This window comes from Aspergillus clavatus, genomic scaffold, assembly GCF_000002715.2.
Source record: "Aspergillus clavatus NRRL 1 1099423829805 genomic scaffold, whole genome shotgun sequence".
In the NCBI taxonomy this organism is placed as follows: Eukaryota; Fungi; Ascomycota; class Eurotiomycetes; order Eurotiales; family Aspergillaceae; genus Aspergillus; species Aspergillus clavatus.
In genome coordinates, this window is record NW_001517094.1 from 2,395,696 (window position 1) to 2,418,470 (window position 22,775).

Genomic DNA, 22,775 nt, shown 5'->3' on the forward strand with positions numbered 1-22,775 from the left:
AAAATCATGGCGCCATGTTTTATGAGTATCTCAATCATAGAAGCTGCAATATATTTGCAGGGTCATCCGTCCCGAACCATAATTTCCCAGACCATAGACCACATGTTCCCAGTCTTTGATGGAGTGGGGGCCCTTTCCCGGAAAAAATCGTCCTCTCTCCGTCGCATCCTCCCTTTTTCTTTTCGTACAGGTAGTTTACGAGCGGGGCTTCTCCTTCTTCTCCTTCCACAGAGCGAGCAGACCGACACCGGAGACCTTCACGACCTTGAAACGCACACCGGGAATATCACCCTTGGCCTTGCCCTTGCGACCGAAACCGGCGAGGAGGACTTCGTCGTTCTCATCGATGAAGTTCAAGCAACCGTCATTGGGGACTAGAGAAATCATCCATGTTAGCTTGCGTAATTCGACCGAGTTTGTTTCACTGCTTTGCTTTTCATCCCACAGTCCTAAGTCCTCTGTTCCCATCCTCTCACAGCATCCACACAAAGCCTCCTCTTTTTCGTTTCATGTTCACTCCAGCAGTTCCGATTAAAATAACCCGGGAAATAGAGAACGAGGGCTACCCACCGAAAGCAGTGACCTTCTTGCCGTTCTTGATAAGCTGGACCTTGACACACTTCCGGATAGCGGAGTTGGGCTGCTTGGCCTCAACACCGACCTTCTCGAGGACGATGCCCTTGGCGTGGGAAGCACCACCGAAGGGGGAGGACTTGAAGGCGGTACCGAGAAGGCGCTTCTTGTAGTGCAGATCGGCCCAGCGCTGCTCGCGGCGGTGGTTGGCGAGCTTGCGCGCGGCGTTCAAACCACGGGGCTTTCCCTTACCCATCTTGGCGGATTATGTTCGAAGGACGGAGGTCTGTGTAGAGATGAAAAAACTGATGTTAGAGAGAGGTTTTCTTTTTGCGGGAACAATTCGTGGGCTGGTTATTGAAAGGGGAGCAGATGTCGAGTTTTATCAGGAAGTGGATGTGCGGGACGGATAAGAATTTCGATCGCAAATCGAGTTTCCCTGGTGTTTGACGAGAAGACGAAAAAGGGGGACAAAAATGTACATACCGACTGAAACAATAGTTATCGCCAAAAGGCCTGATGGGGATGGTTGTCGAAAGTCGAAGGTCGATTGTTCCTTCACGGCCGGCGGTCTCGCTAAAGGCGTCGGGAGGGTCGAAAATGTCTGCTGTGCGCCTTCGCCCTAAACGGGCCGCTAAGCGAGTCACGGGATCGGAGAAACATCCCCCGCGATAACAATCGATAATGCGATAACGCGATAACGCGGGTTGACGCAACATCTATAAACACGTTCTTACTTGGTGATAAGGACTCTATAAGTTTATTCCAGTTTATAGACAACTAGTATGGTCCATGAGGCTGACTGGGAAAACCGGCTACGGCATAAAATCCCCATGATCAGATGATATTTCTGTTTGCATCATGGACGCCGCCCCCAAGCTTGAAAACCTGAGGAAGTTAAGCTCCCAGCGTCTTCCTCCCCCGGTCCTGTTCCAAGGACCTCCGTCACATAATGCATCAAACTTGTCTCTAGCGCCTCCACTGTCTACATCCCCCGGAGGTAGTCAATCAGTTCCCCTCCAGCGCGGCCGCCCATCCAGGGCCACGGGATCATTCGATGCCGCCTCTCTGTCACCGTTTGTCTCTCGTGCCCAGTCCAAGGGCGAAGTGGACCGATCCGAGGCAATCTGGCAGGAGATGCAAAATGCCCTATCAGAGGTCGAGTTGAGCGCAGTAACTAGCGAGCATGTATTCGGCGAAAAGCATTCCGAGGCACTCGAAGATCTGCGGGTAAAGCAGTTGAAGCTCGCGCAAGCCTGGACTCGCAGTGAGGCCGATGAAGTGGTTGATGCAAAGGGCGCCGAAAGTAAGCGAATCTCCTCCACGCGACGAGACTCGCAGAATGTCGGCCCTACTGGCGAGCGCATCCCAACGGACAATCTCTCCCATAGGAAAATGGATGAGGAAACGGAGAAAGATATCCAGCTAGCCCGTGAAAGGCGAGAAGCCAATGATCGGTATTTTGATCGAGTCAACAATGGTGTCTTAGAGGTAGTCGCCAAGCTTGAGGAAGTTGCGCAAGCTATGCGCGCCGTTGAAAAGGAGAGCAAGGACATTTGGAGCGATAATGAGAGCATGAACACTGCCACACCTCCAGCAACAAACGCCAGCTGATCAAGCTATCTGAAGCCAAGCATAATAACAATTGGAGCGGCATCGCACTGCTGATAGATGGTCCTGTTGGCTGGGGGTGGTGGCTATCGGCGGTGCTACATCCAGTCTACACAGGGGCTTCGGAAATTCCGAGTAATGTCTTCTGCGCGTCGAGCAGATCTCACTCATTCTGGCAATGTGCAATATAACATTACTCAGGTCGATGTCCACGGCTGTTTATATGGCTTTTTTCTCGAAGACTCCGGAACAGGCATCGATGCATGTAAATTAGATTTGAGATAGAGACCAACCCACACGAAAGCGACAAAAAGTCGTGATAAGACAGAATAGAATATTCAATCGCTTCTCGAACAGAAAATCCAAGGGTATCAGAGAAAAAAGACTGCTTGTCTGAACCAAGCAGTCCATAAATAATACAAACAAATTTTATTCCTTCTTTACGAGCCGGATGGCAGCTTTCCACCCTGCCACTGCAGTATCTCGCGCATCTTCCCACCGAGCCTCGTACGCTTTACGAGCGAACGTCTCCAACTCTTTATTCCAGCGATGCTTGAGGAAGTCCTTCAAAGCAGGTTGTGATGGTTTAGACTGTTCTGGGTCAAGGGGTGGTTGGTCTCTTGGAGCCAGACGGCGATCCCATGCGCCGACCGGCGACGCAATCCAATTCAATGCCCGTGTCTGTTCGCGAATGATGGTGGATTGCTCAAGGCGGTTGGCTCGGTGAACCTGAATAGATATATAGAGTACAGAGGAGGTTAAAGCGAAACCGCTCAACTGCACTGGCTATCAGTCATTGTGACCGGCACACTATTGTGTTGCACAAAAGAGTTGGACACTTACAAAGCCAACGAAAAAACCCATGATTGCACACCAGCTATGAAAATAGCAATAAACCAGGTCCACGGAAGTTGAGGTTATGGTAAGGTGGGGGATCTTGTGTATCAGGCAATGAGCGAGCAGCTGAAGGCGTCGTGGAGTTGGCTGTGACCACGGCAGCACACACAGAAACAGGAATAGTTGTTGATATAGTACATCAACCAGATGAGAATGTCCTGTGACAGTTTGAAGAATCAACTATACTGAAGCGCTTTCAACAATCATGTCTCGACGTTGAATTCGTCTCTGCGCTCCATGCGGACCGAATAATGGAGAAGAAGAACCCACGACTCCGATTGGCCGCGGCGGACGAGAATTGAATCTTTCCTCCGCCATCACAGACAGGCATATCGCAAAGAAAGTCCATCGGTCTTCCCATCGCCTGACATCACCTCCAACGCTACTCAGCACGTCTGAAGTCATTCTCAGACTATTGGGCTGATCAATTCCTCGCCTCTGATTAATTTCGATTCCCAAACGATTGTGCCCGGGGTTATCCAGCAAGGCAACCGAGACCCCGAATCCATCAGTTCCCTTAACTATCCTCCAACACCACTTTCACCATGGCCGGTGGTGCAGCTAAATACCGTCACCTCAGCCGCAAGTCGTCGCATCGGCAGGCGTTGCTCAGAAATCTTGTCACATCGCTCTTCAAGCACGAGTCCATCACAACAACCTGGCCCAAGGCCAAGGAGGCTCAACGGTTGGCCGAGAAGTTAATAACCCTGGGCAAGAAGAATACAGAGGCTAGTCGGAGAAGGGCATTATCTGTGTTCTACGTATGTCTACCAGTTCCTCTTTCCCAATATATCATGAAACACTGCATGCGGGACGCTGGGGAAGAAGAGACAGCGAAACCCCACGTGGCTCTTGCCTGCCCTTTTCACCGAACCAGCTTCTCAACCATGCATATCCCTCATTTGGCAGGCATTGATGGCTAAACTGAATCAATAGACTCCCCATGATCTCCTCCCAAAGCTGTTTGGACCCCTCCGCGAGCGCTACGCCGAACGTCCCGGTGGTTACACACGAGTTCTCCGCGTCGAGCCCAAGAAGGATGACCAAGCGCCCAGCGCGATTCTGGAACTCGTCGACGGACCGAAGGATATGCGGTTTGCCCTGACAGCCCGCACTGTGGCGAGACAGCGCTCACAGGGTTTCGAGACCTTCAACGAGCTGACGACGCTCAACGTCCAGAAGGTGACACGGTTCCGGAAAGACGGAGTTGAGGAGCTCGAGCGAGCGATCAAGCGGCTAGAGATTGAGAATAAGGCTGGATCCTCGTCAGGAAAGGGAGAAAAGCAGGCGAAGGAAGTCAAGCAAACGAAAGAGGTGAAGGAAGAGAAGGCAAAGCAATAGGCTGGTTCAGGCAGGAGGATTTCTTAGCTGCCAGTCTCCATTGCGGTCACTGGTACTTTCTGTATCATTTTGATCGGGTTGGTCTCATTTGTCGGTGATGTTCGGCGATTGTACTTGTAATTATAGTTTGTATGCACTGAATGCTGTTTCTTTCCGGTTAGCACCAAGCGAAGCAGGTCATTAACGTTTTCTTTGAATGTACTTGGAGTGGATTCAATTCAACACATTCATTGTGTGAAGGCAGTCGCTAACTGGAGGTATGCTTTATTGGCCGGAACTAACAAATCAGAGATACTCAGGCTGTCTTTGCTGACATTGCTGTCTTGTGCCCATGACGGTGTTTTATCTATGTATTGAATGAAATATTCGCATCTTCTATCAGAATCTCATCTGCGATTACTCCATCATGTCAAAGAACACTTCTCGTCGAACTATCCGGACGCCCACCTGAATCAGGCCTTTCCCGATCATAATATATAACGGCAGTTTGTCAAGAGTGTAAGATCTTTATTCGAATGATTATCTCAATTCCTTTTCTCTGCCATCATGATAAGACAAATATTTACTTTTACTCCCATCCCACGCCACTATCCGCCGGAGATAGAAACGAAGAAAGATTGATCTCCCCTGGGACTATCCCCAAAAATAGTCCCGAATGGCTGATGGATTCAACTCATCTTGGGTAAATTGGCCCCTCCCGATATGACAAGCGGCCCGTTCTTGAGATTGGGTGCGATGTTGCCATTGTAAGGGTGCGTGGGGGCGGGCGGCACTCGATGCTTCATCTCGAACTCAGAAGGAACTTCAGACGGAGGCGGCTTCGGAGGCAGATGAGCAGGCGTGCCCCACTTTGCGATGGAATCCATACTTCCAGATGGCCCGCGCATCAGGCCTGGTCCCGCTCCAATCATCTCTTGAGCCTTCGAATTCAAATCTTGCAACCCGCCCCATTGAGTATGGATCGCGGGTTGCATAGAAGGATACATGCCCATGCTCGGTTGGCCGCTCTTGCTTGGGTGACGAGACAAGGGAGTACTACCGGGTACGAATGATCGAGTTTGGGGGTTGAATGGTGATCTGGTGAAGCTCCCCGGCAAAGGGTGCGAGTTTGAATGGGCTTGCATCGCCGGATTGAGGGGTTGTTGCCCGGTATATTGGGCATAAGGATAAGGTGAGGGAATGGGAGGCTGCGAGGGATAATTCGGCCAATGAACAGGGGCATGACTCCGATGTGTCGATTGGTACCCTCCGTGATATGGCGGAGAAGACCAAGTGGATGGCGCCTGCGCATGTTGTGGGATGGCGTAGTTGTTCAATGCAGGCGACGATTTGGTTGACGACTGTTGAGCCATCATCACGGGCGACTGGCTCATGGAAGCGTATCCAGAATATGGTGACTGTTGAGGTATAGCACTGTTTTGCCATGAGCCGGCCGAAGCCATCTGGGGGGATGCAGGCATCGGATATTGGGGAAGGGGATTGAGATTCATGTGATTGGAATACATGGTGCCAGTCGGAGCAGTTGGGGCGTAACCAGGGGGGGCCACTCCAGGCCCTACCATATATGGGGCTTGGCTAGCAAACGATGGATCATTCATCGCCGCATTGTATGGGATCGGTCCGTTATTATACTGCACTCCTGGATAATAGGCGTTGAACTGCGACCGAGCTTCAAAGCTGTCGTCATGCGGAGTTTTCTGCCTGTGAGTTTTCTTTCGTCCACTTGTTGAGCTGGAACGTGACATGTCGACACTTTGGTCCCCATTATCGGAGGATTTCGACTCTGGAAAATCACGGAAGATTCGCTCTCTTGCTTCCTGATACTTGGCTTCCCGCTCTTCTCTCGTTAATGTCAACCTATCTTTAGCCGGGGTGGCTCCCGCCGATGATCCGCCTCGTTCACAATCATTGCCGTTGTCGCCAAGTTCCGATGCTGATTTTGAAGGCACTGAAGAGCTTGCCGCCGTGCTTCCATCGTTAGAGGGCCGATCCCCATCATTGCGGCGCATGATCTTCATGGCTGGAACAGCTGGGGGTGGAGTGCTATTAGTGGCAGCATGAAGAACAGAAAGAGGAGTTGGGCTGTCAAGTCAGTATTTGTCAACATAAAAAAAATTCACAGAACTGCTTACAGTCGGCAGAACGGTGTCCTATGAAGACGGACAGATGTGACATTGTTGTCTACAAAGTGGGTTAAATGGTAGTAGTCACCCAGCTTATGTGCAAGTAGTCTTCCAAAGGCATTTGAAGGTGGAAGTTCCAATGATTGCTCCCTGAGACCAACTGTTAGATAGAGAAGCCATGAATGAAATTTCCGGGAAGTGCCCACATACTTGGAATGTTGAATAAAGTGGCGGACTTTTTCTTCTAATTGAAGTATCAGAAGACGGTCCTTTGGAGACTTCATCGCCTCGAGAAGCTTCTCGTCTGGTTCCAGAGGAAAACCATGCAGACTGCGATCAACTGAGAAGCCATCTGTATTGGATAGGACATAGTTGTTGGAGACCAACTCTGGATGAGGTATACCGTTAGGCCGCTGACTAGCATCGGAGAAGATAGAGCTATGGTTTTGCAAGATCGGTCGAGGTCGTTGTATGGTCGACTCCCGCAGATGATCTCGAAATGCACGAGCTCCTGATTCGGATCCAGTGAGTGAGTTCGGCGCGTTAGAAGCAGGCCCAGAAAGAAACTCTTCCTCGTCAATAGCTTGCACGCTGGCACTATCATCCGGTCTTAAAGAATCCTTTTCATCCATCGCAAAAGTGGTAACTGAAGCCACACTCTTGGAGTCGAAGCTCGTCTGCTTCGTTGAAGAACTCGAGAGGTGCGTGCGATCATCTTCAAACGAAGTCTCGCGCTTGAGCGCCCCAGGTTCCTCGATTTCCGAGTCGAAAGCAGAGATGTCTTTGTCTTTGGTGTCTGCTAAATGCACATCCTGCACAGCTCTCACGATGCCTCTCATGCTGCAATCCAGAGAGTTCACAGTGCCTAGACTCTCACTCTGGCCTTCTAGGCCGGACTGATGGCTTTTAGCTTCTGGTGCCTCAGAATATGAGACTTCTTCGACGTTCTGAGAACCGTCTCTTTCAGTAGATGCAAGCTCTTCTGATCTGGAGGGCGGAGCCATTGCAGCAATCTGATGTAAAGGTCAGACATTTGCAAAAATTTCCTACATCGCGAGAGATTCTCATCTGCTCAGGCACGTACCTTAGCGAAAGACAAACGATGCTCGACTCCTCTAGAATTTTCTGAGGCCATAATTAAGCTAGGACCATCGAAAGGAAAAATAACGAGAGGCGTTTTGATCAGGGGTTTCCTCCTCCTGGCGCGATTATCAAACGAATACGAGTGAAATGGGCGAGAAAGAATCCGGGCGAGAAGAAATGCAAGTTGCCCCAGTACGCTGCGGCGTCTGCTTTAATCCCAACAGGACGAGACCGAGATTCGAATTCAAGATAAGCCACTCAAATATCCCACTTCACACAAGCCCAAAAAGAATGACGACATATCTTTGGAAGGGGGAATTCGCCATATGGAAAGCTATTCAAGGTTAGAACAAGCCCGAAAGTCAAGAGAGAACCATTCATATGGCAGAGCGTCAGACGAGAGGGTGGAACCAGATCATCCACACAGAATAGCAGCTAGAAAGGAGTCCCTTACACGATGGTCAGAACAAAAGGCTCATGATTTTTCTCGGCGTTAATTTTCGAAGGGAGAATGAGGTTCTCCCACTGACGGGTCTTGAAAAGCCCAGCCTGATTCTACTTGCAGGAATTTGACCGGAGACGGTCGACCTCGCAATAATGGGAACGGCCAGGTAAAGCGTTCCACGAAGATTGAACGATGGGAATAATCTCGTCGAGTTGGCGGTCGTCTTCGTTTTTTCCCCTTCGGGCTGAGAAGGAACAAGACAGGCGGCGATGATCAAGTTGGGTTTCGCTTGTCTCCTCTTCGAGCAGTAGCGCGCCTACCGCGCGCGTATGTAAGTCGGCCCGGCTCATCTTCATTTATCATTGTCAGTTTGCCTGAAAATAGCCGCGGGAAGTCATGAATTGAACATTCGAACATTAAGCATTTAGCAGTCAAGGGGTGAGTTATCGACGATTTCAGGTGGTACATATGGCGCTTTTCTAACCCTGTGTATAGCGCGACTTCTATTATTATTTTTTCCAAATTTTTGGACCCCATCCCATTACTGCAGATGAATCGATATCGGAACGCTCCAGGCATCAGGGGCCCTACCAAGGCGACTGCCAGTACGCTGTGCCAAAAATGCCTAAAACGAGATATGTCAATACTTTCCAGTTCTTACGGTGCCGTTGACTGATTCTTTCATACGACACTACAGCTATGAATGTACCGCATCAACACAGGAGCGGCCATATACGTCTCGTCCTTCCCGCACACAACAATTACGAAACCCCAATCTACGACCGAAACTGTCAACAGATGTGCCGGCCGATTTGCTACCACCGTAAGCTGGTTCTTGTAATACTGTCTGTGAACATTCGAGCTGACATCATCAAAGGAAGGGCACAGCCGACGAGATATTAGCAAAGCGGGCAGAGGAGCGCGGTCGTAAGAGGGAGATTGGAGAGTCGGATCCCTCTGACGTCCACAACCAAGTACCGAAGCGAGCTAGATCCGAATCGTCACATTCTATGTCATCTGTGTCCACGATATCCACCAGTCGGTCCCATTCGAAATCTCCGCCGCGGCCTGACGGCTACAACGCAAGGAGAGAACATGAGCGAGCGCCGTCGAGGTCGTCCCATCATTCACGGGCAAGAAAAAGACGATATAGCGACTCGGTATCCGATCACAGTGATTCTTCATATTCATCTGGCGAGAGACAACGATCTCGCTCACGCGAATGGGCACGTGATAGAAACACACGGCGAAGACGCCAGGAATCCAGCCCAGAAGTACGTGGCCGACCTAGAAACACCTCCGAGGATGGCAGCCGAAGAGGTAGGACCCGAAGTATCAATATGGATCACAGCCGAATCGCGAAAGAGAGACGATCGGCGACACCAAATACGGAGCAAACACACCATCCTTTGAGAAAGGACACCCGAGAAGCCACTATCCGCCGGCCAAGTCATCTGGACAATCCCCCTAATAATGGCTATAGCAGACCGACTGCCCAGTCATCACGAAGGGAAAGAAGTCTGAGCCCTTACAGCAAGCGTCTCGCACTAACTCAAGCCATGAATATCGGACGATGATGAAAGAGAGGCCGTTGGGGGGCAAAGAAACACTGAGCAGATGAATCAAAAAAGAATGGATACTGCAGAAGGATATGCCTCAAGGCATCCTACAGAGTTTGAAAACTATTTTGCCCTCGTGCCCAATACTGTACTATACTAATACAAATAACAAAGCATGTTCAATCCATGCAAATACAGATGCAGGTAACCATTAACGCCTGTCTCTAGTCTTTCAAGTATCCTTGACTCCCAATTTCCTGCGCCCAAATAGATCATGTTGTATGAATAAAAAAAGAATATGAGACCACAGTTTAAGGAAACTGTCGCTCACCTAGGGTATCATAGATCTTCATCCCTCTCTAGTCTTTCAGCTTCATCCTCTCTCTCGCGGACATGAATACCCTCCACCAACATATCTCCTTCGATTCCGACTTCCTCGCCCTGGTCGTCCCCGTCGCGTTTTGTTCCCTGTGCCTTCGCTGCCTGTTGTGCATTCTGTATGCGTTGCCGTACCAATCTCGCAATTGCATTTTCCGTTTTCACGTTCAAAATCTTCATCTTTTCATCAAGATCCCGTTTAAGGTCCCAGTTCGGTTTCTTCGGTTGCAACTTGAACAGATCGATCGGCTGTTCCTCTGCTTCGTCCTTTTTCGCCTGCTCTGCCGTTACTCTTGCAATTTCAGCAGCTTGTGCCTCCAGAGTGACCGCTCCTTCAGTCGGCGCTTGGTCGAATCCCAATTTTGGTCCGCGAGTTTCTGCATCGTAATTTCTCCCGGACAGGTATTTCCTGGTAACATCGGGTACCGCAGCTTCCAGGTCTTCATCACCAGCACGAGCCTCTGTCAACGACTCCGGTTCTGGTTGCTTTCTCTTTAGAGCCGCGAGTTTTGCGAGACGGGCCTTGCGCTCTGTGGCCGCCGCATCAAGCGAGGTGTGATTTAATGACATAGTCCGGGGAGGGGAATAGAAGGAAAGAGTTTGTGTAATCGGACAAAGAGGCCGATATTTCTGAGAATTTAAATTGTAAACCGATCTAATGCGCACTGAAGCGATTCAGCGACAAACAAATGCTCGCCAATTTTTGGAGAGCTCGTCTGTATTGGCCTCAGGATAGGTGATAGAGTCGTCCTGATGGAGGGCATCTGTTAGTTTGATCAAATCTGGTGCGCCACAGTCATCAGGCACTAGCCACATCCGCGCCGGAGCAAAATTGGCGGCTTTTTCTGCAGCAGATAGTTACAACAATTGTTATCCGGATCAACTACACCTACGACTCACTTTCGCCAGAATTCCCTGCTTTGTTGTCTCGTGGAACCGCTCGCGCCCTGCTATGAAATGTCCATCAATGTACGCGATTAAGATATCCTGAATGTCATATTGTCCACAGCGTCTCGTTCGTTCCCGCTTCAGCGCTGGACTGCCATCCTGGGATCCGCACCACAGGTGGTATCGACCGAGGACAGGCTTTCAAGCTGCGAGAGCATCCAGTAACGATGCGTCGAATTCGAGATCGCTGTCGTCCTACCCAGCTGACACCGTCGTTACCCATCCAACTCTTTCCCCTTCTTTAAACGATCGTCGCTTGACAAACGTGTCTTGGGAAGGGTCCTCTAGTGTCTCCGATCTCAAGTCTTCCTTTCATCCCGTTCAAACATCCAGACATGATCAGATTAGATCGCAGTCACTTAAAGCGCCACAAGATCAGTCTCCTCATTCTGAATACGAGCCCGATGCTTCTACGCCTGGGTCACGGCGGCAAGCATTTGGCCGCTTCAGAGGCGTGCTCTCAATCCCTGAACGGAGTAATATTTTTGGATCCGGCTCTGCCCCCAAAATTGTATACAATACCAAAGTTGTGATCAACGGTCATCTGAGGGATAGACAAAGAGTTCTCCATCCGAGTGCTGTGGCTTTGGAGAAGCGCATCAGATACCAATCTCTCTTCTACAGTGGTGCGGAAGTACGCAAATGGAGACTCGCGTGCAGCGACCTGTACCGGTCGAAATTCTACGAACGAGAGATGGAGAATGAACTATTGATCACTTTGAAATTGGATTCCGTTGAGCAGATTTTGCTGGAGAAACTCAAAATAGACTCCCTAGGCAGATTTCGGGAGGCCTGGGAATCCCTAAGCAAGCGCGAAAAGTCCACTCGATGGCATAAACTGTCTCTGTGGGTACTGAAAATTTGCCCAGAATACGCTCTGGACTTCTTACTGGTCACCAATCAGAGCAAGGACAGACCTGTATTTGTGATGGTCGCAGATGCCTTCCTTTTTCTCGATGCGTTCCATTACGACACACTCAAACGCTGGAGGAATGGGACACATACATACCAGTCTGTTTTGCAAAGTGCCCTGAGGCCCAGCAATTGGCCCATCCTTTTCCTGCCGCAAAAAGGTGTGCGACTTTTTGTGAAGCGTGCGAGCCGTGAGGCGGTTCATCATGCTTTCCAACTTGTGCGCCAGCGCAAGATTCACACCAAGGCAGAAACTTATTTGTGTTTCATGTGGCGATTTACAGAACTGGGAGATATCGACAAGGCGCTTGAGGCCCTTGGCAACGTGCAGCGGATGAGACAGGCCGATTTCCAGCTGGATTCTGATGCTGTGAAACGTCACTGCTGCAAACTTCTCACACTTGACTCGGTTCAAGAAGGGCCCAACGGGCGCAACTTCTACATCCTTCCCAAACTTTTAGAGAAGGGTGTTCGGCCCGATCGGGACATGATGAATATAGTATTATCCAACGCTTTCAAGACAGGCGATGAGCAATTGGGGCTTGACATGCTTGAATATATGCGCGCCAATGGGTATGAGTGGGATTCCTATACTTATTTGACCCTTCTCAATGATGCTGTTGCGCGAGGGGATCGGAATCGTGTCACTTCACTGGTTCGAGAAGTCGAACCTGACGAGGAGCTGCAGAAAAACCCTTGGATTGCAAGCAAAATCTTTCATGCTCATTTCGTTTTTACGGGCAAGCATATTAATCCGGATGACGACCCGGACGCTGTCTTCTATTCCATGTTGGATATGTACAACCAGCTACATGATATCACCCCTCTGAAGGAACTCTCTATTCTACCACCCGAATATACCCCTCCGCCTGGGGGTGACAATACTCCGCCGACGCCAATTGCTCTTTATCTCATGATTGCAACCTATCTTCGGTGTCGAAAGCGTGTCTCCATTGGCCAGCGTCTGTACTCGATCTTTCGCTCTCTTGTGCTGCAAGGCCACCCCGCCATTGCCCCCCTGGCAGCGACTGATCATACCTACAACGAGTTTCTTATAGCATTTCGAGATAATCCGCGTGGACTGAGACCAGCTATGCGAGTAGTGGAAGATATGCTACAGTCTTCTGCCCAAAACGAGACAGATCTGGATCCGCGGGGTTCACCCGCCAGCCATGCCCGACCCAGTGCTCGAACGTGGACGATCCTGATGAGTTGTTTTGTTTACAACAACCAACCACATGCTGCAGAGAAAGTCAAGGAGATGATGGCTGAACACAACATCGACTACAACAAGGCTACTTGGAATGTTATGGTCAGCAACCACGCTAATCGGCAAAATGTGTCCGATCTTGCAAAAACGATCAAATCGATGGAGGACGAAGGATTTATCGTCGACTCCTACAACATGAAGTCTCTGCGTTATCTTCGGGATCCCGAACGGCTATGGGTGGCTTTGGAGGAGCTGGATAAGATGGCTGAGCCTCCCATCAACAAATTGGCGTCATCTAAGTCTTCCGCACGGGTCACGGAGAAGAAGAAAAGTGATCAGTTACTCGACCGGGGCCTCAGGCGATTGAGTGAGAAAATGAAGCCTAAGCTATGAGATACCCTTACATCTTTTCACTTGTTTCTCGTCCTTTGTTTATGGTTTGCATCTGAAGCGTGGATTCTGGAAAGCTTGATCGTTACTACGGGCAGGGAGTCACAACTAGAGTATGGGTGTTCTGCTTGGTATATAAAGCGTCTCTACGCTGTTCTTGTAAAATATCACTTTGATGTATGTACATGTACAATAGAAAATAATCATGACACAACTCCTTGCACTGCATAAAAGTCCATATGGATATGGAGAAACAAATTGACGCTGCCCGCCTGTTTAAGCCATAGTACTATGGTATTATAAAACTACAGCCAGGAATGCTTTTCAACCACCAAAGAAGATTGAAACCTGAAGTTAATCCCGAGTATTAGCTTGAGTCGGCTTTCAACGTAGGGTCGAGAACTTGGATGATACTCACAGCCATCAGAACACAGCAAATACTGACGTACGGGCTGAGTCGTTCTCCCACTCGAGCGCATTTCCAGAATATCCCGAAGAACCTGCAGGATATGGAAGTTAGCTCTGCCTAGGCAAGCTGTCTCAGACTATATCTGATTCAGCAACAGGTTGTCGCATCAACTCACCCATGCTGGTGGCGGTCCATAATACCAGGCATCATAGAGTGCGCATAAGCACTTGTGCATATGATGAGCAGTATGACAAGAAGTAATGATTGGAAATTGAACAAGGCAGACTGCATCAACACTTAGCTCTGACGTTCAAAGGGTCTCCAGTAGATGAGATTCACGCCTTCGCTGGATCAAGCACTTACCATCTTGGCTTCTGGATCTCAGCCCTCCTTTACCTTCCCTCACTCAGCTCTACTAGAAAATCTCCTGACAGATATCGGTTTGTGAAAGGCGGCTGACCCCACTGTATCTTGAACTGTGGTAACTCCAAGATGGATAACCTCCACAGTGGTGACAACAGTCCAGACCGCCTTGAATGTTCTGCCACCATATCAGATTCTCACCGCCATGAACACCGCCATGTACATCGCAACAACACTTGCAGTGTTCTTCAAACTGCTTCTCCGTCATCACTATCCTTTCCGCGTCGGAGATTCCTACCGCGCCAACAGCTCTCTTCAGGTCCTTCATTTTCAGCACGACTTGGTGGTACTGGCCATGTGGCGAGCGAACTTGCTCCTCTTTGGCCTTTTAATACCCAGGAGACTGCCTTGATTCGCGCCGGCTATCTGCCCTCCTTCAAACCGAAAACCCCAGTGGAGGACGAGCCTGCATTGCACACAGATTCCAAGAAGAAAAAGAAGAATATAAAGAAATCTTCCAGCATGGCGGAACCCAGAGCACGTGCTGCAAGGCACAAGGGCCAGATGAACTTTGCATCTGAGCGTATGTACCTGTTGCCAGTACTCCGAGATCAATCGACCATATGAAGAATTGATTTGACTGACATGAAGTTACATAGTGCGCCTTCTTCTTCTTGCATACGGAGATCCTAGTCCTCATCCGTCTTTCCCATCCGAACCACTTCCCGAGACCGTTCGCGTTCTCGATGAAATTGTGACCGACTTTGTCCTTGAGATGTGTCACAACGCTGCGCAGTATGCTAGTTATTCCCGCCGACAGAAGATCAAAGTCGACGACTTTCGGTTTGCCCTGAGACGCGACCCGAATAAGCTCGGTCGTGTTCAGGAATTGTTGCGGATGGAGCGCGAGCTGAAAGAAGCTCGTAAGGCGTTCGATCAGAATGATGATCAAGTTGGAAACCTCAAGGACGCGGGCAAGAAGGGACTTGATGAGCTAGGCGAGGGTGCAGAAGCTCCTGGAGGAAAGAAGACTAAGAGCAAAGGAAAGAGGAATGCTAGAAGAGACTCTGACGCCATGGAGGATACTGTCTCAAAGAAAAGGAAGATCTAGGGACGCATCTTGTATGCGAGATCTCGGGTTTGATTCATTATGGGGCCTTTTCCCCCCATATTGTCACGTCTTGTGAAAGGGCGGCCCTGACGCGGCATATGAAACGCAAGACTCATCTCTCTGCTGCACTGCGTGTCACAGGGACTGACTCGATAGCCATGTCAATCACTCTGATTTGGCTGGTTCTCGATATCTTTCGGCTCTCTATTATGCCTGCACTTTAACTTGCCAGTGTTTCCCAGCTGGGGATGTGGCCAACAACTACATCCGAAATTCCTGCTGCCCAGCCGTGCAGGACGGCAGTTAGGGATAACTTTGGAGCTATAGTCCTGGACCTAAATCTGCACTCTGTTACTCATTGCTATATTTATTTTCGATAATGGTGATCGTCGACAGGCTACTATGTAATTCAAAGAGACTTTTCAAATTTCTGTTCAGATAAAAGTAGGTTCTCAAGGTATATGCATGTCCTTGAGGAATTGAAGACCACTGGTTGCACATGACTAAATACTTACTTGTTCGTGCCCACTTTGGTAGTCATCTATCAAACAAAGTAGAATGCTAATAAACCCAAGCATCTAGCACATATGTCCATTTAATCATGATTGGTCCGTTGCAAAGATAGTGGCATCTTCATCAACATCCAGGTCTACATCACATCTATCAAACAACGAAGGACTTCTCCTCCGCACCAAACATCAGAAACAAAGGCCTTATGGACCTTGGTCCTCCCCTACATACGCGCATGTTCTGTTCTCCCCTCATCTTCTTTCTCAGGCCATCCCTCTGAGCAAAGCCAGACTGACTCCTATACGCCGTGCTTTTTTTCATTCATTGGTTGTCTGCCGCTTCATCTCGCCGTCTGCCTATTCCCTGTCTTCGTCACGCGATAACATGCATAGCAAAGATGGGAAAATAAAACAATGCGGGCACAGGACTAAGAGAGTGCTTTCAGTAGCCAACCCCAAGGACAAGATAGAAGAACCGACACATATCAACAAGGAAACCGATGGAGGAAGAAAGAGATATGGAAGGAGGAAATGGAAAAGAAGAATTGAGCAACCGGAATGAGAGAAAACAAAGGTATCTTCACAGTATTTTCTTATTCTGTTCATGCGCGGGCTTCCTCGGCTCCCCGTTCTTGGTTCCGCTGCTGTCCACCACGGCCACCCTTGCCGCCTCTCTGGCCACGCTGAGCACCAGACTCGGCACCGCCAGACTCTCCACCCAGAGTGAGCTGAGCGGTTGCTAGCCGGTTGGACAGCTCCATCTGTGTGCGAATGGTGTTGGCCAGGTAGGACACAACCAGAACGTCCTGGATGTGGTTGTTGCTGTGACAAAGAATTAGTACAAGAGATATAGAACAGGGCGATAAAAGAAACTGGAGCTACATACAAATCCCGTTCAATGTCGGCGGGTTCAACCTTAGGTGCAAGTGCAAGAGTGTTGAGAAGGAACTGGCCCAGAGCAGTCGACGCAGGGGCCTCCTCATCGATGACAGACTCAACGTATCTGGAGACTCTGTCGATCATGCCGAGGACGTCCTCAATGGCGCGCTCCAAAGCCTCAATATCAGTGAAGATGTTGGTAGCACGGTTTTCCGCATCACGGGCGGAAGAGATGGCCTCAAGACCGCTCTTTTCGGCTTCGCCGTACCGAATCTCATAGGGGACGGGGATGAAAGCGGCACTGTCGGCGGCCCTCTCCGCGGTCACACCAACGGGGGCGGAGATGTAGGCGCGGGTCTCGATGTCCTTTCCAGCCTCGGTGGACACGGTCAGGTGGACGGCAGGGTGAGGCCATGTGCCGTCACCCTGGCCGCTGTAGAAGTTCTGGATCAAGGCGGAAAAGGTGTTCAACTCGGACGATGTGGCGTACCAGCCAACAAGCACTTCCTTCGGGTTCGCCTTGAGGTGCAACGCAAGCATCTGCTTCTGATATTCCATATCCACCTCAACCTGATCAGTCGTCTCAGTGTGTCCAACCGCGAAGGTGCTGCGGATTTCCACTTCGGTTCCATCCTCAGATCTGGTTCCTAACAGGGTACCGATGACACGCTCCTGATCGGCGTTGCGACGGAGGGAATGGTCGAGAATCGAGAAGATGGCCTAATCCCGAGAGAACAATGAGTAACCCAGACATCTCCCACACTCTTTTGAACCCTTTATCAACATACCTGAGGCTGAATGACAACATTCAGAGGGGCAGTAGTCGGAGCAGACCCCACTGCCACTGGGCCCAGAGGGCGAGCAAGATGAAGGAAAGAATCAGTATCGGCCATGATGGAGATTTGTGAAGATGATGTGCAGATGCCTGTCTTTCTGTCGCACGCTAAATTGTTCCTCGCCGGTTGGTGGACAGTGGCACTCCGTCTTCTTTCGGATTTTCTTTCTAATTCTTTCTACCCGCTCGATCTCGGCGGAGTTCTGCGAGGCTCAAATTGTGTGTGCGCCCAAAGGGGAATTTCGCGCTAAGATAAGATAAGGCCGAGCCCCCGTCGCAGCAAAAAGAGGAAGAAAAAAATATGAGCTTGACTGAGCCACGCCATTGCTGAGTTTATAAAACACAAAATTGGGCTCATATATTAGTCCTGACAATGGCTCCAGCACGTGGTAGAGGCGCACATTCCTTTCGAGGGCGTGGTAGAGGTGGTAGAGGCCCCAGAGGCCCGATGAAAAGAAAGAACGGTTTCCCAAGCTCGCGAGTGGAGGACATCGAGTAAGTATCGAATCTGTTTACTGGGCTCTGTTCGCAATAATAACTGGAATTTGATTGGTTAGATCCGATGACTTTTCGGAGGATGGCGTTGGAGACGACAGGCAATTTGAAGACGACGACATGGTAGATGAGGCGCCAGAGGACGATGTTTCATCCGAAAGCGACGACGAAGAACAGCAGACAGGACGCCCGTACAACGAATTGCTTCAACTGCTGCAAGCAAATACCGAATCCAAGGGGCCCGCCCGAAAGAAACGAAAGGTAGAGCACAATGGGGGCGAGAAGGAGGATGCGCTGCCACCAGCAGAAGACGATTTAGAAGAGCCGGAGTCTTCAGATGAAGAAGAAGATCTCGTGGAGGAAGTGGATGACCAGGATGAGAGTGATGATGAGGAAGACGGTAGGTCTCCAGCCAAGATGGAGGATTTTTGTCCCAGCAACTAAAGCTGGTGTATAGCCAACGACCCGTTCGACACGCATTTCTCAATGGTGGAAGAGAGTGAATTATCCAATGCAGTCAAAGCAGCCAGCGACAAGAAATGGAAAAGCACGAAGAAGGAGACCGCGAGCGGTTTGAAGTTGGTGCGCTCTATTCCAGACACTGGTGAGGGCGACGCATCTTTGTTGCCTCCGCTAAAAAACTTCTCAAGCGTGAAGGTATGCCATGATTCCGCGTTAGAGAGGCACATATTTGCACGACATTGTCTGACTTTCCCTACAGCTTAAGAAAAAACTCGATGGCCCGGCAGCAGATCTAATCCCTGCGATGAGTGATGATGCTCAGCAGCTCGCTCCGTATATCTTTGGCTACCAGGATGTCCTACATGGAGCCAGGAACACTTCAAACTCGGCCACATTGCGGGACCTTCTTGCTATTCACGCTACCAACCATGTTCTCAAGACCCGAGACCGGGTGCTGAAGAATAACGCACGCGTTGCCAAGGAACAAGATGCAGACCTCGACTTGCGCGACCAGGGATTTACCCGACCCAAGGTGCTCTATCTTTTGCCGACAAGACAAGCTTGCGTTCGGGTGGTGGATTCCATTACACGCTGCTTCCAACCCGAGCAACAGGAAAACAAGAAGCGCCTTTTGGACACGTTTTCTAGACCGGATGACAAGTCCTGGGAGACTAAACCTGAGGATTTCCGCGAGCTCTTTGGCGGTAATGACGACGATATGTTCCGGCTAGGCCTCAAGTTCACCCGCAAGACCATCAAATATTTTGCGCAGTTTTACAATTCAGATATGATTTTGGCAAGTCCACTTGGTCTACGGACAATCATGGACCAGGCCGAGTAAGTCGCTGCGCATTCTGTAATTCTTGCGTTTTTAAATCGGTGACTGATTGTCTTTTAGTGCAAAAAAGCGTGATCATGACTTCTTGTCCTCGATCGAAGTTGTGATTGTTGACCATGCCGATGCCTTGCTCATGCAGAACTGGGACCACATTGACTATATTCTTAACCATCTCAATTTGCAACCTCGCCAGGCACACGGGTGTGACTTTAGTCGAGTGCGGACTTGGTACCTGGACAACCAGGCGCGATCTGTCCGCCAAATGATCATGACGACCGCGTTCATCACTCCGGAGATGAACTCGGTGTTTTCGACGCATATGCAGAACTATGCCGGGAAGATCAAGGCGACCCCAGTCTACGCCGGAGCGATCTCCGAGGTGCCGCTCCCGGTCTCTGTCAAGCAGACGTTCTCGCGCTTCGACAGTCTCACGCCGACGAAAGACCCCGATGCGCGGTTCAAGCACTTCACCACCACGGTTCTATCATCTCTGGTCCGGAACATCACCTCCAGCCGAGACAAGAGCTCCGTGGGGGGCACCCTGATCTTCATCCCGTCGTACCTGGATTTCGTGCGCGTGCGCAATCACTTCGCCACCTCCGCGCAGACCACAAACGTCTCGTTCGGCGCCATCTCTGAGTACACCGATGTGCGGGAGATGTCGCGGGCGCGCACGCATTTCATGAACGGGCGGCATTCGGTGCTGCTGTACACCGAGCGTCTGCACCATTTCCGCCGGTATCGGATCCGGGGCGTGAAGCGGATCGTCATGTACGGGATGCCAGAGAACCCATTGTTCTGGGGCGAGATCGTGAGCTTCCTCGGTCTGGATGAGGCCGGCGTGGTGGAAGCCGCGGAGGGAGGGGTGCGGGCTCTGTTCTCCAAGTGGGATGCGCTGAAGCTGGAACGTATCGTGGGAACGAAGCGAGTGGGCAATATGTTACGGGAGAAAGGAGGGGATACGTTCACTTTTGTCTAGTTGGGGTGTACCGGCTGCTTTGCCGAAGCAGCGCTTTGTATATAGGACTTGGGATCTTAGACATGTTGGGGGGGGGGGGGGGACACTAGATAAGATATGTAAATGATGAGCATCTGAATTTCGAGATAGCTTTCTACATAGCCTGTTCTTCTCTTCCTCGAGATCCCTTACCTTAACTACTACGTAGGCTCATCGAGTATCACCAAGTGGTCCCCTTAGTCTTAGGCCGATCCGATCATCCACCGACATCGTCCGCCGGGCCAATAGAACGGGCCACTAGACAGAACCAGTGCAAAAAAAAAAAATATTGCAAAGCAGAGACTGAGACTGTCTGTACTCTGTTAGTCTGATGCGGCACTGCATCGCTTCTCTCAGCTGACGGTTCATACAGAAAAAAAAAGAAAGAAAGAAAGAAAAAAAAAAAACCCCCTTATGCCTGATGATTGAATGATAGATGAGATTTTCCATGCTTCTTCCTTACGAATCTTTCTTTTTCTTTCCGTCTCCTAGGTACTTAAGATTGAAAAAATTGAAAAATCGCATGGAATGATGGCTTCCCCTCAGCGCCAATACAATACCCTTCAGTCTTCGAGCCAGGACTCCAGTGTTCCTGTGCCTCGGTTGTCGCAGAATCGGGACGACTACGACGATGAAGTGCGTCGACCGTTGCTGGGTTCTGCGCCGTCCTCATCGGCCCCGATAGATGGCGGCGGCTTGGAGGGCAAGGAGGGTTCGCAGCCCTCGTGGGTGCGGGTTGTCGGCGACAACGCGAAAGAGATCTGGCTGCAGAGCAAGGGCATGATCCTGGTGATGATGGCGCAGTTTTTTGGAGCTTCGATGAATGTCATGACGCAGATTCTGGAGCTTCAAGGCGGATTGGATCCGTTTCAGGTAGGGGTTTGATTTGATTCCCTCATTGCTTGCTAGCTAGATATGTTTCTGTCCCAGTCCAAAACTGACCCCCCTCCCCTCCCCCTTTCGTAGGTCCTCTTTGCCCGCATGTCAGTCACGGTCGTGGCAAGCTATCTCTACATGTGGTATAAGGGGGTCCGCCATCCCTTTGGAACACGGCCCGTGCTGGGATTGTTGATCTTCCGTGCCATGGGCGGCTTCTTTGGCGTCTACGGTATCTACTACGGCGTCCAGTATCTGCCTCTGTCCGAGGCCACCGTCCTGACGTTTCTGGCCCCGATCCTCACCTGCTACGCTTGCTCACTTTTCCTCCCCAACGAGACCTTCACCCGCAAACAGCAGCTGGCCGGTCTGATCTCGCTGGTTGGCGTCGTGCTCATCGCACGGCCCTTTTCCGCCGCCACCCCTTCCTCCGGCGCGCCTCCGGACGCCGGAGCGTTGGAGTCCCGCAAGCCGGGCGCGGCCGACGAATTCCACCACGTCCTGGCCATCTGTGCCTTACTCATGGGCGTCGTGGGCGCGGCATGTGCGTATACGGCGATCCGGATCATCGGACAGCGCTGCCATGCCCTGGTCTCCGTGACGTATTTCTCGCTGTTCACGACAATCGTGTCCTTCCTGGCGATGCTGCTGGTGCCCTCGGTGCCGTTCAAGTTGCCTGAATCGGGATTCGAGTGGGCCTTGATCGCGGGACTTGGGATCTGTGGGTTCTTGCTGCAGTTCTTGCTGACCACCGGGTTGGCATACGTGCCTCCGCCCCCGCGACAGCGCAAGACGCCCGGTTTGGCCGACACCAATGGTGTCTCTTCTGGTGGTGATGATAAGCCGGCCAAGTCCTCTTCGGGCTCCCGTGCTACATCCATGATCTACACGCAGATGCTGTTTGCGTTGTTTTATGACAAGACCGTCTGGGGGAACACGCTTTCTCCGATGAGCTGGTTGGGTTCTGCACTGATTGTGGGGAGTGCATTGTATGTTGCGCTGGTGCGGGATGGACAGTCCAGCAGGAAGAGCGATGTCGCTGCACCGGTAGCCGAGGAGAACGCAGCGAGGGGCGAGGAGGCTGCATGATTTGCTAATGAGCCAGCCAACAGGGCGGGGAGCGCTCGCATTTTGCACACCGTCCATTTGCCTGGTGTTAAGTTCGACGGTCTCACGCAGGATGTGGAGCGAGCGATCTGGAGTACAGTATGGGAGGAATGGAGAGGAGAATGCATGTATAGCTCACCATCCAGGGGGCATCAGCTATAATGTAAAAGGTGTCACTTTGATAGAAATCGAGACTTCGGTCTCCAGTCTTCACAACCCCGGCTTAGTCATCTCGCGTAGTACGGAGTAGGTTGAGGCTCCACAAAACTGGCTCCACTTCCGCCATCCAATAGCAGCACTAGCCCTTTTGGGAAAGGCGTGATGCGGCTTGTCCCACTAGGCTCACTCTGATTTGTCACTTTTTCCTGTTCTTGAACGTCATAGGGTGACAGTGTCTTCCCTTCTAGCCAATCAACAGCTGTTC

At 50.7% G+C, this 22,775-nt stretch overlaps 12 protein-coding genes across 12 annotated transcripts, besides 1 other annotated feature; 7 read left to right on the forward strand and 5 right to left on the reverse strand.

Annotated features, from left to right (window-relative positions):
* Positions 1 to 195: 195 nt before the first annotated feature.
* On the reverse strand, positions 196 to 829 carry rps23 (40S ribosomal protein uS12; the record flags this gene model as incomplete). The annotated part of the gene is made up of 2 exons (XM_001269314.1): positions 196 to 374; positions 571 to 829. 2 exons carry the CDS (start codon positions 827 to 829, stop codon positions 196 to 198), a joined length of 438 nt encoding a protein of 145 aa, XP_001269315.1.
* Positions 830 to 1,434: 605 nt separating this feature from the next.
* On the forward strand, positions 1,435 to 2,187 carry ACLA_026070 (DUF5315 domain-containing protein; the record flags this gene model as incomplete). The annotated part of the gene is made up of 1 exon (XM_001269315.1): positions 1,435 to 2,187. The coding sequence occupies one exon, from the start codon at positions 1,435 to 1,437 to the stop codon at positions 2,185 to 2,187; it is 753 nt and encodes a 250-aa protein (XP_001269316.1).
* Positions 2,188 to 2,613: 426 nt separating this feature from the next.
* Positions 2,614 to 3,048, reverse strand: ACLA_026080 (MICOS complex subunit Mic12 family protein; the record flags this gene model as incomplete). The annotated part of the gene is made up of 2 exons (XM_001269316.1): positions 2,614 to 2,913; positions 3,028 to 3,048. 2 exons carry the CDS (start codon positions 3,046 to 3,048, stop codon positions 2,614 to 2,616), a joined length of 321 nt encoding a protein of 106 aa, XP_001269317.1.
* Positions 3,049 to 3,626: 578 nt separating this feature from the next.
* ACLA_026090 (mitochondrial 54S ribosomal protein bL17m) lies at positions 3,627 to 4,422 on the forward strand (the record flags this gene model as incomplete). Its single annotated transcript, XM_001269317.1, has 2 exons — positions 3,627 to 3,842; positions 4,018 to 4,422. 2 exons carry the CDS (start codon positions 3,627 to 3,629, stop codon positions 4,420 to 4,422), a joined length of 621 nt encoding a protein of 206 aa, XP_001269318.1.
* Positions 4,423 to 5,090: 668 nt separating this feature from the next.
* ACLA_026100 (putative R3H domain protein) lies at positions 5,091 to 7,549 on the reverse strand (the record flags this gene model as incomplete). The annotated part of the gene is made up of 2 exons (XM_001269318.1): positions 5,091 to 6,504; positions 6,555 to 7,549. 2 exons carry the CDS (start codon positions 7,547 to 7,549, stop codon positions 5,091 to 5,093), a joined length of 2,409 nt encoding a protein of 802 aa, XP_001269319.1.
* Positions 7,550 to 9,083: 1,534 nt separating this feature from the next.
* Positions 9,084 to 9,650, forward strand: ACLA_026110 (uncharacterized protein; the record flags this gene model as incomplete). The annotated part of the gene is made up of 1 exon (XM_001269319.1): positions 9,084 to 9,650. One exon carries the CDS (start codon positions 9,084 to 9,086, stop codon positions 9,648 to 9,650), a length of 567 nt encoding a protein of 188 aa, XP_001269320.1.
* A 321-nt stretch (positions 9,651 to 9,971) lies between these two features.
* Positions 9,972 to 10,580, reverse strand: ACLA_026120 (CCDC12/cwf18 family protein; the record flags this gene model as incomplete). The annotated part of the gene is made up of 1 exon (XM_001269320.1): positions 9,972 to 10,580. One exon carries the CDS (start codon positions 10,578 to 10,580, stop codon positions 9,972 to 9,974), a length of 609 nt encoding a protein of 202 aa, XP_001269321.1.
* Positions 10,581 to 11,001: 421 nt separating this feature from the next.
* Positions 11,002 to 13,473, forward strand: ACLA_026130 (pentatricopeptide repeat protein; the record flags this gene model as incomplete). The annotated part of the gene is made up of 1 exon (XM_001269321.1): positions 11,002 to 13,473. The coding sequence occupies one exon, from the start codon at positions 11,002 to 11,004 to the stop codon at positions 13,471 to 13,473; it is 2,472 nt and encodes an 823-aa protein (XP_001269322.1).
* A 1,291-nt stretch (positions 13,474 to 14,764) lies between these two features.
* ACLA_026140 (putative transcription initiation factor TFIID subunit 13) lies at positions 14,765 to 15,353 on the forward strand (the record flags this gene model as incomplete). Its single annotated transcript, XM_001269322.1, has 2 exons — positions 14,765 to 14,825; positions 14,902 to 15,353. 2 exons carry the CDS (start codon positions 14,765 to 14,767, stop codon positions 15,351 to 15,353), a joined length of 513 nt encoding a protein of 170 aa, XP_001269323.1.
* Positions 15,354 to 16,464: 1,111 nt separating this feature from the next.
* On the reverse strand, positions 16,465 to 17,634 carry ACLA_026150 (eukaryotic translation initiation factor 3 subunit F; the record flags this gene model as incomplete). The annotated part of the gene is made up of 3 exons (XM_001269323.1): positions 16,465 to 16,684; positions 16,749 to 17,461; positions 17,530 to 17,634. 3 exons carry the CDS (start codon positions 17,632 to 17,634, stop codon positions 16,465 to 16,467), a joined length of 1,038 nt encoding a protein of 345 aa, XP_001269324.1.
* Positions 17,635 to 18,024: 390 nt separating this feature from the next.
* Positions 18,025 to 20,350, forward strand: ACLA_026160 (UTP25 family protein; the record flags this gene model as incomplete). Its single annotated transcript, XM_001269324.1, has 5 exons — positions 18,025 to 18,071; positions 18,134 to 18,471; positions 18,529 to 18,728; positions 18,793 to 19,370; positions 19,432 to 20,350. 5 exons carry the CDS (start codon positions 18,025 to 18,027, stop codon positions 20,348 to 20,350), a joined length of 2,082 nt encoding a protein of 693 aa, XP_001269325.1.
* A 391-nt stretch (positions 20,351 to 20,741) lies between these two features.
* Positions 20,742 to 20,775: a microsatellite.
* A 124-nt stretch (positions 20,776 to 20,899) lies between these two features.
* On the forward strand, positions 20,900 to 22,333 carry ACLA_026170 (DMT family transporter; the record flags this gene model as incomplete). The annotated part of the gene is made up of 2 exons (XM_001269325.1): positions 20,900 to 21,241; positions 21,335 to 22,333. The coding sequence occupies 2 exons, from the start codon at positions 20,900 to 20,902 to the stop codon at positions 22,331 to 22,333; spliced, it is 1,341 nt and encodes a 446-aa protein (XP_001269326.1).
* Between the last annotated feature and the right edge of the window lie 442 nt (positions 22,334 to 22,775).